Below are 20,260 nucleotides of genomic sequence, written 5' to 3'. Positions count from 1 at the left end.
AACAAAGGGATTGCCTTCTCAATCTTCATAGAGCTTTCACAACATTAGAACCACCCATGTTTATCTTTTGATGAGGCTACCTTAACATCTAGAGGTATCAATTAAACATTAGTACTACAATTTTTGTCTTTATATGTTTCATTGCACAGTTAACATTCATACAAATGTTATCATGTGCTTTCCAATTACACGTTGTCAGTAGTTTTCTACCGTGCTTTGCAATTCTGCCATGTCAATGCATTTGCCCTGTAACCCATTAAACATGGCAAAATGTGCAGTTCATACAAAGGACCGGTACTTTTTATAATTTGTTTTCTTCTTTATTATTTTCTGCTATAGGGGCATTGGTGGCAAGGCCAGCATTTTATTTCCCATCCCTAACTGACCTTGAACTGAGTGGCTTGCTAGACCATTAAGAAGGTACTTACAAGTCAATCACATTGCTGGGCATTGATGCTTCATTTATGCTCTCTCGATACTGAAACCATGTTATGGTGCCATGACAAACCATTTCAGAACTTCTTCCTCAGTTTATCCTGCAATCAGCTAGAGTGTTCCAGGCACTCAGACTTCCAGCTATCTTTATGTATAGTTGCATTATCGAGATTTATTACTCAACATTACTAGTACTAATGTGTTGAGGTCTGTGTGGTTTGTTTTCATCCCACTCCTGTTGTTTTATATTAAGTTGAATTTGGGTTCTAATATGTTTGTGTAATTTTTAAAATTGCTGTTGGCAAAATTAGTTCAAGCGAAGGTATAAACATCTCTACTTTTTGTCTTATTATTAGAGCTGATTCTTCCAATGGGAAGAACGGGAATACAGTAAAGCACTTTCCAGCAAATTGCAGATGTATAGCCCATAATTTTCAATAAATTGAATAGATAAACTAAATAGTCATAGCCTGTATGCCCATATCATTCTGAGATTTTGATACTTTGGGTACTGAACAGGCACAATTGCATCCAATCTGTTGGGCAAGAGGTTTGTACTTATTACGTAGCCACATTGGCACCCACTACCATATTGTTAAAGGCCAAAATATTGCCTTCTGTTCTTATTATATCATTGACTGTACTCAGGAGTGGCCTTGTTCTATTGCCTGTAAGACCACAATCAATTAGACAACTACTCAAAATGCCCTTTCATAAATATGGAGCTGTGAGGAGCAGGAATGCCATCTCACTCTTGGCTACTGATCCCTCCTGACCTGATCTCACTACTGCCTGACCAGATCACCCACCATAGGTAACACGCTAAAAATTACATCACCCACCATAACATCTGACCTGACCACCTGCTACAGCATTCTGTCTCAGTCACTCACTATAACAACTTAACACAATCAAACCCCACTATGTCCTGACCAGTTCAGCGTTCAGCTCCCAATCCAATCACCTATCACTTCCTCCTGACCCAGTCACCCATTCAATCATTGATTGCTATTTCCTGAGCCAATCACCCCCTCTGCTGCCGCCTGACTTGATCACTTGCCCCTATCTTCCAAACTGATCACGTCTTCACTGACCCCTGAAACAACCTTGCTCATTCCTGATCTGATCATTCAGCTCTAATTCCCAATCCAATCGCCCACTGCTACTCCTGACAGATCACCCACTGCTACTCCCGACAGATCATCCACTGCTACTCCCCGACAGATCGTCCACTGCTACTCCCGACAGATCGCCCACTGCTACTCTCCGTCAGATCACCCACTGCTACTCCCCGACAGATCGTCCACTGCTACTCCCGACACATCGCCCACTTCTACTCCCGACAGATCGCCCACTGCTACTCCTGACAGATCGCCCACTGCTACTCCCCGACAGATCACCCACTGCTACTTCCCGAAACGATCACCCACCGCTACATCTTGAAACGATCACCCACCGCATCCTGAACTGATTGCTCACAGCTATCTCCCAGTCCGATCGCCTATGCTGACTCCTAACCCAAACACCTATTGCTGCTTTCCAATCACTCACCCAGAAATAATTCTTAACTTGATCACTCACAGATCCTCCCTTACTTGATATCTCCCACTGATCGCCCACTGCTATTTCCCAACTCAATCAGTCATGGTTATTCCCTGATCCCATCGTCCACTGTTACCTGCCAAACTGATCACCCTTTGACATTTTCCAACCTGATCACTGACAGTGGCATCCCGAACTGGTCACCCACAGCTATTTCCTGAACTACTGCTGCTTCCAAACCCAATCAGTTACAGTCATGTCCCAACCCAATTTCTCCCTCTCCTTCCATACTCAATTACTCACAGCTACTTCCCACACTAAACATCCATAGCTTCTTCACAAACCAATTATTCACCGATCCTTCCTGACTCGATCACCTGTAGCTACCACCCTATCCAACACCTTATTTATCGTATGATCTGATCATGTCTTCCTAAACATGTCTGTTTTTGCAGCTAGAGATTTACATGATTACTGCTTGAAAACTTAGGTAATCTTAGGAACCATCTCAATTGATAAAACATGCCCACCACAATCGTATTGCCACTTGTTTTATTATGCAGTGGTCTGGTGTTTGCAAAGGTTGAAGGACTGACCATCTCGTGCCTCTGCATCCACAAACCCATAGAAGCCAGCAAGGCTATTTTAAATAGTAGCAAACCTGTACAGAAAATGCTACCACTACAGATCCGAGACAATCAATCAAGATCCATCTCGTTACTAAACGTGAGGGAACGGAGCAGACACAGGAACTGTCAAAATTAAAGGAAGAGAGTTAAATTACAGTGACTGGTATCGAACCAATTGATAGGAAAAAAACGACAAGTAAATTACAGCAGATGATAGATAAGACAGTAAAATATGAATATCATCACAAAAAGAAATCAGATGCTTATGATAATGAACAATAAACAATGGAATAATAATGGCACGATGCCAAAGAAATAATTGTGTACACTATTGTAATCTAATCTTGGTGAGACTGAGATTGTAGCAACATAAACTGAAAATGATTGTTACGAGGGGACATAATTTTAAGGTGATTGGAGGAAGGTATAGGGGAGATGTCAGAGGTAGATTCTTTACACAGAGAGTGATGGGTACGTGGAATGTGCAGCCGGTGGTGGTAGTGGAGTCAGATACATTAGGGACATTTAAGCAACTCTTGGACAGGCACACGGATAATAGTAAAATGTAGGGTATACAGGATGGTTTGATCTTAGAGTAGGATAATAGGTCGGCATAACATTGTGGGGCTGAAGGGCCTGTACTGTGCTGTACTGTTCTATGTTCTATGTTCTAAAATGTGCTTTATTGGCTGTTATAAATGTACACCTGAAAATTAGTATTTTATTACGAATTGGTAAAACATTTAAAAGCCCTAAAGAGATATAAATTGCCTAACATAGAGACTTTTAAGATAGTGGAACTATTTTACAGTGTCATTAGCATAATGCTCTCTACAGAGATTATGCATTCACTTTTGCTTACTCTGGAATCTACTTTAGGAGAACGAAAAAAGCATGTCCTAATACATCTACGAGGTGTGGAGAACCAGAATATATCTTTCGTTCCTTCCAAGCCGGAAACGTAATCTGATTTACTGTCCTCAATTTTGCATACAAATGTGTCAAAAATTGAGACTCAAATCCACAATCTTAAACTTACTTATCCTACAGTTGTGGGGCTCTGTATCTCTATTAGTTTTTCTTTCATCTTACAATCTCTACAGTTCTTCCTTGTTTTCTCTCCTCCTCTTAATGTGGTTCAGAAATTCAATATTAAAATGATAAGACTTCTGAAGCAACTATTAACTGCCTTTATGACTATAAAGGCAGATACTTCTCTATGTTTAAAAGTCCAGGCTTAAAACTCAAATAAACAAGAATCGTAAGACTGCATCTATCTAGATCTGTTCATCAAAAGCATATTAAAAGGTTTATGCCTAAGCGCAATTCCCACCTGAAACAAAAACAGAAGTGCTGGAGAAACTCAGCAAGTCCGATAGCTCTGTTTCTTTCACCATAGATACTAACATTTTGAGTTGTATGACTCTTCTGCAGAAATGAAAGGGGCTGGAAAATTATGGTTTTTATGTTATTTGTAGAGGGCAGGAAGAGTAGTAAAACAGATCATGAGGGTGGCCAGAGCAAATGACGAACAGAGTGCTAATGGTGGTGAAAGTGATATTGAGGTAAAACATAGGTGTAAATAAAGAAGTGAAAAGTAGAAAATGGGTTCACGCTGCTGACTGTAAAAACAACAAGACAGAAGTCTTGGTCATACTTTAAAGTTGTGGAACTCAATATTGTGTCCTAGAGTCTGTAAAATATCAAAGCAGACAATGAAATTTTGTTCTTCCAGCTCGTATTGAACTTAATTGAAACATTGTATCAGGCCCAGGCTGGAAATGTTAGTGTAGAAGCATGGTAGTTTATTGAAATGACAAGGACTGGAAGTTCAGGGTCATTCCTATAGACAGAATGGATTTATCAGAATAAAAACCAAAAGAACTGCGGATGCTGTAAATCAGGAACAGAAATAGAAGTTGCTGGAAGCTCAGCAGGTCTGGCAGCATCTGTGAAGAAAAAATCAGAGTTAACGTTTCGGGTCTGGTGACCCTTCCTTGGAACATCTGGATCTATCAATCTCTACTTTCAGCAGCCCTCTGGGTCAGAGAATTCTAAAGATTCATAACCTCTGTGTAAAAAAAAAACTCCTCACCTTGATCCTAAATGGTATCCCCCTTACTTTTAAAGTGTGCACAATGACTCTAGACTTTCCAACCGGGGTAAACAATTTACCTGCATCAACTCTGTCTATCTCTTTAAATATTTTGTAGGTTTTATTGAGATTACCTCTCATTCTTCAAAACTCCAGAGGATACAGGCCCAGTCCCACCATCCTGAGAACAAGCCTTGTAAAACTTAATTGCATTCCCCCTATGACAGCAATGTCCTTCCTGAAGTCAGGAGAACACATTTGTATTCAATACTCCAGATGCAGTGTCAGCAAATATCTATACAATTGAAGCAAGACTTCACTACTCCTGTACTCAAATCCTCTTGCAATAAAGACTAACATTCCATTAGCCTTCTTAATAACTTGCTGCACATGCATGTTAGCTTTCAGTGATTTATTGGCAAGAACACCTTGGCTGCTTTGTACATCTATACGTTACAATCTCTTTTCATTTAAGCAATATTCTGTTTCTCTTAGGAAACTTGAAATATCACATTTTCCACAATATATTCTATCTGTAATGTTATTTTCCTGCACTATCCCTATAACGTTTGATTTCTCTGATATCTAGAAATATCTTAATTTCTGTCCTGAACATATTCAATGGCAAAGCTTCGATAGCCTGTCGAGGTGATGTATTCCAAATTCACCATTCTCCAAGTTGGGAAATTCATCCTCATTTCATCCTAAACAGGCTATCCTTTATTCATTAACTGTGTTTTCTGGATCTAGATACCTCCAAACAAGAATGGAGGATATCAAGATGGTAATTTTTTCCATGTGATTTTAACTGTTGTGTTCCTGGCAGAGTGAATTAAAATTGTTTGCAGTAATCTCAGGACTGACACCCAACTGTCTCTGTAGGAACTAAAATACTACATATTTGTGGTGAAAATATGAATGCAGTTTAATTAAATTGATTTGATTTATTATTGTCACATGCAACAAGATACAGTGAAAAATATTGTTTTGCATGCTATCCAGACAAATCATACCTTACATAAGTACATCAGGGTAATAGAACAGAGTGCAGAATATAGTGTTACAGCTACAGAGAAGGTGCAATGAAAGATCAACTCTGATATATGAGAGATCCTTTCATAAGTCTGATAACATTGGAGAAGAAGCTGTTCTTGAATCTGTTGTTACGTGTTTTCAAACTTTTGTATCTTCTGCCTAATGGACGAGGGTGGAAGAGAGTGTAACTGAGGTGGGAGGGATCTTTGATTATGTTGGCTGTTTTCCTAAGACAGCAGGAAGCATAGATGGAGTCAGTGGAAGGAAGGCTGGTTTTCGTGATGGACTGGACTGCATTCATAACTCTCTGCAATTTCTTTTGGTCTTGGGCAGAGCAGTTGTCATACCAAATGTGATGCATCCAGATAGTATGCTTTCTATATTGGTAAGAGTCATGTTGGACGTGCTGAATTTGCTTAGCTTTCTCAAGAAGTAGAGGCATTGGTGTGCTTCCTTGACTGTTGTTTTATGAATAATTCTGTATATGTGAATTTCTGCTTTCTCAGGTTATTGGAATCACTGAAAGATATGTTCACTTCCAAAAATGAGAGTTCATATTTGATTTCAGACATTGGCTTTAACCTGACCATCAGTGCATTGAACATCTTCTATAGTATTGGCATTCAAGGTACGTATTAGTTTTGAGTCAGAAACATTTCATATAATTTATATGTGTTTCTTTTCTTGAATTTTTTTACTTTGGTCTTTTTTATTTTCGTTTCCACATTTTTTTTAGTGCCGGGACTATTATCAATCCCAGTAACTGGTTGATTTATTGGTATGATTGTTAGTTTTAGGGGCATTAGAAAAAAAATTAAACCTGTCCTTCCTTGTCCCATCATTGAGAATCTAACTACCTACACATTTCAATAAATGACATTGCCATCATTAAATGTTCCAGCAGCAACATTGTGGAGGGTCACTGTTGACCAGGAACTGAACTGCATTTGTGATATAAATATTGTGGGCAAAAGAGCAGGTTAGAAGCCGGGTATTCTGCAATAACTCACCTCCTGACTGTCCATGGTCTTTTGAACAACTGCATGGCACAAGTCAGGATTTAATGGAATATTCTCCATTTGCCTAGATAAGTGCGGTTTCAACACCACGTAAGAAAACTGACAGGAATGCAAACATGTAAATCAGGAACATTTTGCTTTTCATAACTCCACAATTCGATAACATCATAGCTGGTCTGATTGCAGCCTCAACTTCAATTTTCTACTTATCTCCAATATCTCTTGCTTCTCTTGTTAACCAAATATTTGTCTTTGAAGATATTCAATGACACTGTGTACATTACTCACCAGAGAAGAGTTTCGCAGACTCACAAACCACCTCATTGCATTTTCCTCATCTTCTCCCATTTTAAAAGGGTGACCACTGATTTTTAAATAATGCCCTCTAATTCTAGTTTCTTCTACAATCCTGTTACAAACTGTCTGGCCCTATCAAAAATTATAATTCAAGCTGGGAAATATTGTTCAAAATGATTTGATAATTTTAATAAAAGATTGCACTTTATAATCATCTGCATTGTAAAGCAGTTTCTAACTGCAGTGTGCAGCGTGTCGTGAGTATGGTCAGTGGGTTATTAAAAGTTTTCATCAGCAAGGAAAGAATTGCTGTTTCAGGTACCATTTTTTATGCAGAAGGGAGGAATAAGAAGATAATCCAGTTATGGGGATCATACAAAAGGAAGCCTGTGGTGTGAACATCTTCAAACTTAAAATATGAAGATAGAAAACATCGGCAGCATTTAGTTAATTGGAAAATATGCACATTTATGACGCGTCACAAACAGAATTAATACAAAAAGTCATAGGTTTCGCTGGAAGGTCTTTGAAATTAAAAGGATATAAAGTATTTAAAAAGGATATAACAAAATAATCGCTGAAACATCTTTGTGTGGTATTGCCAACAATGAGTTAGTGTTTTACGGCAGAAGTATCATGAATGGGAACACTGACTTATCAATTTGGGCATGGCTGTGAAATCTTGCATTACCAGAATGTGGTCTCAGGCCCAACAATACTTTGATTGCAGGATATTGGCTTTACGGGAAAATTAGAGAAAGCGTTTTTGAGAAAAGATGTTACGAGGCTGGTATCTGAAATCTCTGGAGCAGGGATTATAAATCTTCAGGACAGTATTTTCCCTGCATTCTGGCAGCATTGACCCCAGATTGGTGAGAGTCTGGAATTTACAGCTTGTAATTGTGGTAGCAGCAGAAATTTTAAATTGTTTATTTGAAAAATATTTGAATATGCTATTAATGTGCTATACCAACAAAGCTACAGAACAAGATCAGGAAGCTGGCATAAACTAAGTGACTTTTTTTCAGACGAGCAGGACACAATGCACTGAATAATTTCCTTCTGTGCATTAAATCTTTCTATTTTTCTCTACTGGTGAGTTTGCCAGCTTATTCAGTCTTTAATAAACAAAGAATATCCATTGGTAAATAATTACATCGCATTACAAAAATCATTGGGCATAAAATTTAAGTTTGTCAAGGCCCTCGACTAGGTAGCAGCGGATCATTGTGACATATGTCCGGTGATGCAATCCACCCTATTTTATTTTCCATTTTCTACGGAGACACAAGCTATCACATTAGTAGGAATGATTACTGAAAATGTGACAGGACTGATGCCACCTTATGTAGCTACAATTAATATAGAATGTGAACAACCCATGGGCACTGTTAACATAGGACCTGTTAACACAGAAGAAACCAGTGTAAGTTGTACAGAGAAATTTCAATAACTCTTTTTAATCAATAGATTTAGACCAGAACCTGACACTGGGTAATCTTCTGTGGGATCGTAAAATGACTGAGTCAGATTTAAGAAATGGATTTAAGTTGGATCCTGTGATGATCGAACAACTGCTGAATACATCAATTCCTTTATGCAAGGTAAAAATCAATGAACAAAATTGTGCTCTAGATCTTGTTTTGTGTTAATGCATCTAGTTCTGGGCTACATCTTGAACCCAAATAAGAGGGCAATGTAACATAGCATTTTCTGCTCAGACAGCAAAATTATTTCTATGAGACAAAAATCACTTTCGAAGTTATATATCACTTCATCTTACACTTAACATAGCCTACAGAAGCATGATACATGATACTGTTCTTCCCATTTTCCATCCATTATGCAGACATTCCCCCATTACCCTGCAGTTAGTGAAACCTGGGACTGTAAAGTATAAATAAATTTGGTAAACTTTTACAAACCTTTGCTAAGGACCAAACTGGAGTTTTATGATAAGATGGGCTGTACAAAATAGTGGGTAACGGTTGGGTGAGGGATTGTGCCATCAATATTATTTAATAGAGATAGCATTAAGGGTAGCGCGGGTGTGCATTTGCCCGTCTGCTTCTAGGAAGTAATTACTTGCTATAATTATAATTACTCATGTTTTAACTCTGGCCCAAGCCCCAGAAAATCAGCTGATCAAAGTAGATGAGGAATGCTTTGTGGAAACATAAAATGCCTTGACAGCATTTGCTTGAGGGCTACAAGGAGCTGAACCACTTTCTCCTAACCTCATAGGCTTGCCTTCTCCTCTAATATTTGATTTTGATTCAGGGATTGGACCCGGGGATCAGCAATTGTATCAAACTTCTCACCTCAGGTTTAAACTCATCCTCAGGATTCAATTTCGACTCGGGATCTGGAATCCATTTGTCCCTATGGATCTGACCCTACCCTTATTCCTTTCATGCTCTCACAAACACAGGGACATCCTCTCTACCTCCAGCACATTCCCTGCTGGGCGGAAGCTGGCTTCCTGGGAGGGATCCTGTTTAAAGAGACAACACACTGTGAAGTTTCAAAGCTGATTAGTCATTACATTCAGTTCTGGTCAATATGGTACATGAAGGATGTCAAGGCCTTAGAGATGGTGCAGAGGAGATTAACTAGAACGGTATTAGGAATATGAACATAAGGTACATAGAGAGACTAGAGAACCTGGGACAATTCTGATAGGACAGAGATAATTTGAGAAATTTAGTAGAGGTTTTTCTAAGTCATGAAGTATTTTGGTAGTATACATGAACAGAAGCTTTTCACAGTGACAGAATGGTTGGTAACCAAAGGACTAAGATGGTTGTCAAAAGGACTTGGGGGGAGTATTCTTTGTATGCAGTGAGCTTGTTTTATTCATGCAGGGCTTTTGTTATTGTCCAGCTCCAAATGCCCTTGAGAAGGTGGTGGTGAGCCACCTTCGTAAACTGCTGCAGGCACACCCTCTGTGCTCTAAGAAAGGAAATTTCAGGACTTCTACCCAGTAGCTGTAAAGGAATGGTGATATAATTCCAAGTTAGGATGGTATGTGGCTTGCAAAAGCAACTTGCAAGTGGTTGTGTTCCTATGCCTCATTGCCCTTGTCGGTGGTAGAGCTCACGTGTTTGGAAGCTGTATCACAGTCAATCAAACTGGCTGAAACAGAAGTTGCTGGCAAAGCTCAGCAGGTCTGGCAGCACCTGTGAAGAGAAATCAGAGTTAACGTTTTGAGTCCAGTGACTCTTCCTCAGAACTGTGGGTCACCGGACCTGAAACACTAACTCTGATTTCTCTTCACAGATGCTGTCAGACCTGCTGAGCTTTTCCACCAACTTCTGTTTTTGTTTTTGATTTACAGCATCCACAGTTCCTTCGGTTTTTAATCAAACAGGCTGGTTTGGCTTGGATGGCTTTCAGCTACTTGATTGATGTGGAAGCTACACTTATCAAGGCAAATAGGGAGTATTCCATCACATTCCTGACTTGTGCCTTGCAGATAGGCAGGGTTTCTGGAGTCAGGAGTGAGTTACAATTTACAGAATTCCTAACTGCTGGACTGAGCTTATATTCTTGTCATGCTGCTCTGCTAAAAAATATGATCATGCTGATTTTCAAAATCTACCCTGTTCCCACTTTCTCCCCATACTCTTTGATCCCTTTAGCCCTAAAAACTATAACTCCTTTTTGAAAACATTCAATGTTTTGTCCTCAATTGGTTTCCATGGCAGAGAACTCTGCAGCCTCACCACTCTGTTAGAAGATCCAGTATAACTGACCTTCTGATTTCCCATACTTTTTCTGAACAACATATGCACTCACTCAACAGCAGCAAAAGAAAGTCAGAAGCATCTCACTTGGAGGTGCCATGCTGAAACCGTTAAAGTGTGTAAGTGGGTGGGGAGAGATCATTTATCTCGCTGAAGAGATCTTTAACAGAGACTGCTGAAAGGACCAGTGAGATCCAAAATGATAATTGCAAAATAGCATTAAATGTTGCTTAATGTCACAATCTGTCCATTCTGCATGGCCACCAGCATGAGAATCTCATCAAATGCTCACAAGTGCTCTGTCGACAGAGATAGTAGGAACTGCAGATGCTGGAGAATCCGAGACAACAAGGTGCAGGGCTGGATGAACACAGCAGGTCAAGCAGCATCATAGGAGCAGAAAGGCTGACGTTTCAGGCCTAGACCCTTCATCAGATGAAGGGTGTAGGCCGGAAACGTCAGCCTTTCTGCTCCTACAATGCTCTGTTGACAGCACCTTCCAAAACTGTGATGTCTACTTCTCATAAGAATAAAGGCAGAAGTTGCGTAGGAACACCCCATCTTTGAATTCCTTTGAATTCAATCCCTGAATTCCTGTCATAACAGCACTAGGAGTGTACTGACACCTACGGACTGCAGTGGTTTAGAATATGCCTCATCACCACCAACAAATGCAAGGTTTTCCAATGTCATCACATACCATCAAAGACAAATTTTAAATAAGACCTTGGCCTGCTCATCATACTTGTCCCTCCTTAAAGAGAACACAGTGTAATTACATTTCTTGACATATTCACTTCATCCTGAATGTATCAGTGAAGGGCTGCGGGGTGGGGTGGGGGTTGGCGCTGGTGGAGAATGTAGGATATATTGTTCACCCTCACCTGGAAAGATTTGTTCATATAGAGGTTTAATGTGACTCTGACCTTCGCTACCTTTAATAACACCATGCTCACCTTACTTTGAAACTTTATGTTATGTTCAGGGTTGTGGTGCAGTCCCATAAGTAGTTCCTTGGTGAATCTGAGTCACCACATCCATTGAGGGAGGGAAGAGAGGTACTTTGGGAACACCAGTGGTTCGCATGACCTCCTCATTTTTTTCTCCTCTTCATAGATATTCCCATCATTGCAAATTCTGTTCAGTCTGTTGACCATGTTCCTTGATGCAAACCCACTGCAATTACAATCTCCAGACTCCTTGGAGATTACATGCAAAAAAGTCCTCTGCTCTCCCTTTAAACACCATATTTTCCAGACAATACGATGCATCAGGATTTTAAAAGCAAATGTTTAGAAAATATCTGAGTATAGCCTTTATATTGTTAGAAGCATAGCAGCTTTCTCAACTCCTTCCCAGAAAGGCAAAGATGTGTTATGGTCCAGCAGTTGTGGTAGTGTATGGGCAGATGCTTCACAATGTGTTTAGGTGAGAGTGAGTTGTACAGCTATTAGGTGGGACTATGTTGACCAAGTTTAAGAAGAAAATGTGTTTAACCAGCCAGGTGACTTATTGATATTAAACGAAAACCCAAAAGAACTGCAGATGTTGGAAATCAGAAACAAAAACAGAAATTGCTGGAAAAACTTGACCCTTCTTCAGCACTCCTGCTGAGTTTTTCCAGCAATTTCTGCTTTTGTTTGTGGCACATTGATATTGCTGTCTGATCTTTCCCAGTTTGGGTAATGAGTGTCATGCCCATATACTGTAAGCCTAACGATACAAGGACAATACCAGAATTGGCTGAAAACACAATGTTCCTCCTGCAGGATTTTGGTATTATGGAGCCCAAATTAGCATCCTTTATTTCCAAAGATTGAATGGATGTTTGACCAACTTAGATGCAGTTTCAAGTTAAGAGCTGTAACCAAAACCTGATTAATGTCTGTAGACTATAAATGTGCTGTTACAATCTGAAATATGGTAGTCATGAAAATGTAACTGCCTTTTTCAAGCAAAATTTTCTAATTGTATTTTTATTTCAGTTTTCTATTCTCCTGAATGAGCGCGAACTCCAGAAATTTTTGTGCACAAAGATGGATCACTTTGTCCCGTGTGCTTGGTTGAACTATCTGTCTACTTATCTGTTCCACAATATTGACATGTTTAAGTTATCCAAAAAGGTAAGAAAAAGATACATTAGACTATTGCCCTGATGAACTAATGAAAAATGATAACAGAAAATGGTGGAAATGTTCAGCAGGTCAGGCAGCATCGGTGGAGTGAATGGGCAGAATGAAGGCAGCCCTTCACTGATCAGGAATCATGCCTGTTGTTGGACAGCCAGCAAGAAACCTGCTTCTTCATAGGAAGATCTGCTGAACCAGAAGCCAATCAGGCAGTGGTGAGGCTACCAGCTGGTCTAACTCTGGAAATCAAGACCCAGGGAGAGAATCTCATTTATAGACAGCTTGCCAGCCATTCAGAAGTCAAAAGCTGTCGCTGCTGCTCGAAGAGTCTCCCTGGGTCAAGGTATCTTGCAGTGACCAAGCCAGGTAAATAATGTAGGGGAAATGGGTTACATAGACTGAGGGTCACAGGAAAGGGGTGCAAGGGATCAGTAGATAGGGTACCTTCCCTCGTCCTTCCTCAGAAATGACAAGCTGACTATCGGCTGAAGTGACAAGATGGGAATGAGTTTCTCGCTAAGGTCAGCTTGCCCTATTACTTCCTCTGCTGCCATATCAAGGAGGGGAGAATCATGCTTCTTATCCCTTTCCACTGATACTGTCTGACCTATTGAATATTTCCAGAATTTTCCGTTTGAACTTCAGATTACCAGCATCTGTACAAACATCCAAAATAACCATCCACTCCAAAGAACAATCTAATGTAATTTAATATTCTTGAGACATGCAATAGCATGTTTGTGGCCTTGACACAACTCCCCACGTGGAGGACATCCACATGTTATGCACTGAGTGCTGGCTGCGTTACTGCCATATTGTTTAGCTACATAGTACTGATGCTGGGACCATGTCTCTGAAGTATAGGGAATTAGCATGTAACACTGATTTTACTGTAGAGGTGGCTTTTCAAGTTCAGTGCTCCAAATAACACCATCTCTTAGTTTTTGCACAGCTGAACATGCGTTCAGCAGCAGGAAGGCTCTCCCACACTCCTGCTTTCACCCCACTACCTCAAAAACAACATAAGAGAACATTAGCAACTTTAATGGTTAGTTGCTGGTTGATTTCTACAGGTTTCTGCAAAATGGTAGAAGTGTGTTATGTGTTTTCTGTTGCTTATTAACTTTGATGAAGTTTACAAGGATTGATTTGATGTAGCGAAAGACTGGTTCTGACTGCGTGGATTCTGCTCACACTCTATCCCCCAGTCAATAACTTCCATCACCCTCAGCTTACAGTGTTATAGGGACAATAAGCAGAGGCAAGACCAAGGACAGCAATCTGTTTGAAGAGGTTGGATGTAGGGAGGAGTAGGGAGAATGGCTGTCAGCGGGAGGCCATACTCACCCAGTGACTTCAGGGAACAATTTTCAGCAAGGAACACTTTGAGATGTTTCCATTTCACAATGGAGAGCTCATGAAAATCTGTCACATCTTGCATCTAGACCTGTAGTCTCAGAACAGGGTAATTGTCAGTCATTGTCAGTGACTATAAAAGTAGCAATGGCATTGAATTTCATTGCTTTGGGCTCCTTCTAAGCTAGAGCAGGCAACATGTCCAACATCTGACACTTCTGATTCCACTACAGGTAAGGGCAGTCACTGACGCTCTGTATGCAAAGCAAAGTGAGCATGTTACATTCTCCCATTATAGAGAGAGACGGTGGTTTCCTATCATACAGGGTCAGAGGCGTACCAAAACTGCAAAGTGTTTGATTCTCTCAGTTTCCAGCTGGTGTGGGACCATACACGATCCATCATGCAGCTCAATGTCCAATATCATCACAGAAGTCAGGATACCCTTATCCATTGTCTGTCCATTGTCCAATCACCGCGAGAAAGCAAAGGTTTATATGAGATTACATAAAGGCAGTATACCTTTAAGGCAGCTAGATCACATGACAACATGTGATGCTCTGGTATAACTGGTCTCCATCAATCACCAAGCATTGTTATAAGAAAATCAACAAATTTAGAATCAGTTAAAACTGCTAAAGTGAAATGATTTATTAATATATTGAAAAAATTACAAAGATAAAGCTCCGTTTGGAAAATCACTGATTATTTCATGATTGGCATCAATGAAAATGAGCCTGAATTGGAAAAAAATGTAACACTGTTGCTCATGAGCCATATGAGCTACATCTGATTGATCATTTTGCAAAAGCATATGATGCTTGAGTTACAATATAGTGTGGAAAGCAACATTTTAATCAATGTTCATTGCAAAGGACAGCAGAGAATTCAGCTTTTCATTGTAAGTACTTAAAAATATTTGGTTTGTGATCTCAAATGATACATTTGAATACACTTTCATTGATATTGCTCACAACATTTTTAAAGTTTTTATGAGCTAAAGACGATCAGTTCTTCACCCAGTTCTGTGGTTTATGTTTATACAATGTGGTTATAAGTGGCAAATGAATCGATTTGCCATTTTTACCTGGTCTGGCCGACGTATGATTCCAGACCCACAGGGATGTGGTTGACTCTTAAGTGGGGATGGGCAATAAATGCTGGCCCATCCAGCGACGCTCTTATCCCTTGAATGAATAATAAAAAAAACTTCTGCATGCTCTGCTCCAACGCAGGAGTGCTATTGTCCCTGACTTAATGGGTCTGTGATATATCTATTTAGGACAGAATTTCTCATTGTTCAGCCTATTAACAATGAACATATTATTTGCTGAGGCATTTATGCCAACATCCGTAATTGTGTTAAAATCTAACTGTCTAAATGATCTCCATGTCACATTTTCAGAAGAGATGCTAACTGAGATTGTGTGAGTGGTATTAAGAATCAACAACTCCAATCATATTAACAAAGAAACAATAATATTTAATATAAATGAAGAACCATTTCAGTTCCCAATTTTTCCTAGGACGTCTGTGTAAATAAGGATCTCTGCATAAACTTAAAATGAAAGACTGGATTCTCTGCTGTGCTTTACAATGAACATAGCTCAAAAATGTTGCTTTACATACCATATTACAACTTAAGCAAAATCTCCCTGGGTTTCAAACTAAAACATGTTTAATAAATGCTAAAATTAATTCTTGCATTATATTATGGTAATGAGGCTATATTCCTAAAGAGCAGGGAAACTGTTCAGTTGCCTGTTTTGACTCACTCTGTTATTTTGTATTTTTCACGTAACACTTTAAGGCTTTTAATGTTTGGCGTAGAAGTGGATTCCCTGAGTACTTGGTGACCACGTTTGACCAAATGTCAGCAGCTGTAATGAGACTTTCAACAGAAAACCGGGACTTCAAAAAATCTTCACCAGCACAACAGATTATTTCCCTGCTCAGTGACTTTTTTCACCACATTGTGGATCCATCAGGAGAGTGAGTCAGTTATTTTATTGCTTCTGTGCAACATGTAGGCCTGTTAGCAAAAGTATGATTTTTTTTCCTCATGGTCTTAAGGGGATAATTAATTAAGCAGGGTGGAGGTGAAGCAACGTCATCTGCATTTTCTGTAACAATGTAGATGAATGATTCATTGAAACCATGAAGAAACAGCATAAAGGCTATCTTAAAGTCATGGTGGATGATTGTGGAAATAAATGGTGTACATATTTATAAGTAGTAAAATATTTAGCGTATTAAATATCTATTGCTACTTAGGATGCTGATAAAGGTTAAACCTGGTATTTTGTCTTAGAAATAATTTAAATAGCAACCTAAAGTATACATCCCTAAGATTATGGGGTATTGGAGTCATGTAAATAAGATGGCTACTGTCTTCATCTTTGAGTTGACCAATTTTAATAAGGCATTGAGAAGCAATAAATTTGGCTATTGTGATCCAAATTTAAAAAGTGAACAATTGGGTAGGATTTTCCTGAGCACCTATCCCTGTTAAAGGTTTGCTTGAATGAGCAAAATAGGCAAAAGATAGGACTGGGATTTAGTTCTGATGTTTCCACGGTTGAAAAGGCTGCTTGCTCATACCTGTTCAGGCTCGCACATTATAGCCATGTAGATGAGTTAATGGAGGGCAAGTGCTGCCCATGGAACTGTAATGCAGCATGATTTAGTGGCTTTATGAGAAGAGGAAGAGAAGAAAACTGGAGAAAAGATCAGCTGGGATTTGGAGCAAAATGAGAGGAGGTGAGGGTGGCAAAGAGAGTGTGAGGAAACAGCGCAGTTATTAGAGGATTAATGCCCATTTTTATTTCTTAATAAATGATGAACAGGCTGCTGTTTTTTATGCCAACTATCTACTGTTTTTAGGAAATGGTTTGGGAGTGGACAGTAAGCTGAACTAGTTACCCATCATACTTTACATGTCCCTCCATTATAAAACATGCCTGACAAGGGGCTATAAAATCCAGCCCGGGGAATCATGCTTTGCTAACAGTACAGAAGGAGGTCATTTGGCTCATGTCGGCAACAGCAATTGAGTGCAACTGAGATCATCTCACATCCCTGCCTTTCCCTTGAGCCCTACAATTCTTTCCTCATCAGATACTTACTCAACTCTCCTTGAATGTCATGTTTAAATCTATCTCCATCACGCTGTCAGATAACACTTTCCAAATTGTAACCATTTGCTGAGTAAAATGTAAATTTTAAGATTTGATTTGTACCTCCAGACTGACTTCAATGTTGAGACAGACACCTCAAGAAATCAACTAAATATGTGTGATGTCTAGTGCTGTGAAAATTGTATGACGATTGGGAAGGAAGTCCCGTTGTTGTTGCAACAGGAGCTGACCTTTCGGTGTTTTAGATCTTGCACTCTTACAACCCATGAAGGAAAGGGATGTATTACCAGACAGCAGCAGAATTTAAAACTGACTTTAATGTATACTGATTCTACGAAGTCGTAGAACATCCCTGTTACTGAACCAGAAGTGGATTGTGAGCCCCACACCAGGACTTGATGTTCAAGAAAGGTTTATTACACAGCCAAGCAGGTTTTTCATTGTCCTGCAATCCTTGTAATACATGCTAAGGGCAGGTGGTAAGAGTGGTAGAGATTTCTGATCAGCCATGAAAGAAAGTTTGAATCTGTGCCATCATTATCTACAACTCCAGTCTACAACATGCATGTAAAAGGTGCCTGTTGCCACAGCAACTTGGACTGACTGAATGATCTGTCAACATAACATCTATGTTGGGTGTATGTGTTTCCACTAAACTTTTGTCACTGACAAAAAAAACCGTTAACACACTAATATACATTCATGTTCCATTTGAGAAGAGTTTAATGCTGTATTTATATTTGCAGATCACAAAAGTACCTTGAAAGGTTTCAGGAAAATGTGCAGTCTTTGAAACAGTGGCCTCAAATCAAGTACATGCTTATGGTAGATAAGTCACTCAGAAACCTCATTATTGCAAGATGGAATGCTGATCGAGGTAGGAGGATTCTTAGAATTCTTAAATTTGAAATGGATGTCTTTCATGAACATTTCTGGGATTTAAACTGCTGTTGACCAAACTAATCAAGTGGCACACCATACGTTGAGTAAAATAGGAAGCAGTGAACACTTACAATAAATGATAAATTAATTAATTGAAAATTAATTGACAGGTTCAAATGATATCACAACTAGTGAATGTTCTATTACCAGTATATTACCAGATTAGATTACAATTTTGAATTATTCTATTGTCTTTGCTATGAGTTTTTGTGTATACTTCACACTTCAGGTTTTGTAATGGACTGCCAAACTGCATACAACTTTATAGAATTCACATTCACTGAAATATCTTCATGTCGAAGAGAGTCATTCTTATCTCACTGCTAGAATGCAATTTTGTTTTGCTTCAAGGCTGTAATGAGGCCAGGAACTATTTAATCCTGGTGGAGTTCAACCTAGTATCAGTAAGTAGGTGCTGCTTATTATCACTTCCATCAATTACTTCCATCACTTTGCTAATGATATTGAATAAATTGAAGGAATATTAATTGACCAGTTTGGATCAGTCCTCCACTTTTTACTAAAAACAAAACTGTGGATGCTGGAATTTGGAAACAAACACCGAAAATGCTATCAAAACTCAGCAGGTCAGGTAGCATCTGTTGAGAAAGAAAGTCAATGTTTTGAGTGCACTGAGACTCTCCAGAGTCTGAAGAATGATGATTATAACTTGGCAAAATTTCATCTTCAGTTGGAAGAAACGTGTGAATGTAAGAACAGTACATTTAATGTGAAGAAAAATAATTACTTATTCATGGATGAAGGCAAAGCAGGATCAATTGAGGTGGAACATTATTTTAAAAAGTAGGACAGTAGAGATGCAAGACAGATATTTAAGGAGATGTTTAATAACTCTCAGCAAAGATTTATTCCAGTGACAAAGAGAGGTATTTTTGAGAAGGGAGCATCATCTATGACTTAATAAGGATAATATGACATTGAAAGAAACATTATACTTAGTAACATAAGCTTTATTAATATTGCAATAAAATACAAGTAGGAATTAGATAAAGATCAAAGAGGAGAAAGCAGGAACAGGTTCTGAGTTGGATGAACAGTAACGATCGCATTGGGTGACACAAAGGGCCAAATGGTTGATTTCTGCTCCTTTTTTCTGTGTTTCTCTGGAGGCAATTCAGATTGATATTTGGAATGAGCAGATTTGTCTCATGAGTTGAGTTTGGGCAGGTTGGGGCATTTTTTCGCTGGACTGTAGAAGAGGAGTGGTGACTTGATTGAAGTGTATAAGATCCTGAATGGTTTTGACAAGTGGATCTAAAATCCAGTGTATTGATTCTGCACAGCTTCTGCAGTTTATGTTTGTGACTAAATTAATTCTGTTTTGCTCAGAAGCCACAGCAGTGTTTTTTTTCAAATCCCAGACAAAGCAGTATAATAGTGATGTTTCAAATTGTACAGAGTGTACAGTATACACATTTCTGGTTTTCCATAAGGATTTTTTATTTCAATAATACTTAGTGGAATACAGTTCCATGAATTTTATAATTTAGCATCATAAATTAAAATTTAATTTATACTGACAGTCTAGAAATGAATTCAGAATGTGATAAGGTTTATTAGGTTTTACATCTTGCTAATATGTCAGTAAAATGTTTAAAGTGACTGGATAGTGCAGTGGTGTAGACATTGGCCTTTCACCTTCAGATTCTGACTCAGATGGATTAAATGCCTGTTGACAGTGAGAGTTCTGCGTTAAATTAGTTTGAGGATATTCAATCCAATGCATTTGGGCCTAGAGCAAAAAGCTGTACTGAATTCACTAACAATTAGTGATGCCTTTCAGAAGAATAGTTAGAGTTACAGATCATAAAATCCCTACAGTGTGGAAACAGGCCCTTCGGCCCAACAAGTCCACACTGACCCTCAGAGTATCCCAC

The 20,260-nt window shown here is 39.0% G+C and overlaps 1 protein-coding gene across 1 annotated transcript in view; it reads left to right on the top strand.

Annotated features, from left to right (window-relative positions):
• The window catches only part of LOC109912449 (ATP-binding cassette sub-family A member 13-like), a 268,159-nt gene that overhangs the window by 39,587 nt on the left and 208,312 nt on the right, over positions 1-20,260 (top strand). Inside the window, exons 7-11 of the mRNA XM_048608185.1 lie at positions 6,243-6,364; positions 8,523-8,656; positions 12,784-12,921; positions 16,094-16,275; positions 18,167-18,297. Coding sequence (XP_048464142.1) covers positions 6,243-6,364; positions 8,523-8,656; positions 12,784-12,921; positions 16,094-16,275; positions 18,167-18,297 — 707 coding nt within the window. The remainder of the gene's footprint in view (positions 1-6,242; positions 6,365-8,522; positions 8,657-12,783; positions 12,922-16,093; positions 16,276-18,166; positions 18,298-20,260) is intronic.

The sequence above is a fragment of the Rhincodon typus genome, chromosome 2, assembly GCF_021869965.1.
Source record: "Rhincodon typus isolate 14 chromosome 2, sRhiTyp1.1, whole genome shotgun sequence".
Taxonomy (NCBI): Eukaryota; Metazoa; Chordata; class Chondrichthyes; order Orectolobiformes; family Rhincodontidae; genus Rhincodon; species Rhincodon typus.
This window is presented reverse-complemented; position numbering and strand designations above follow the sequence as displayed.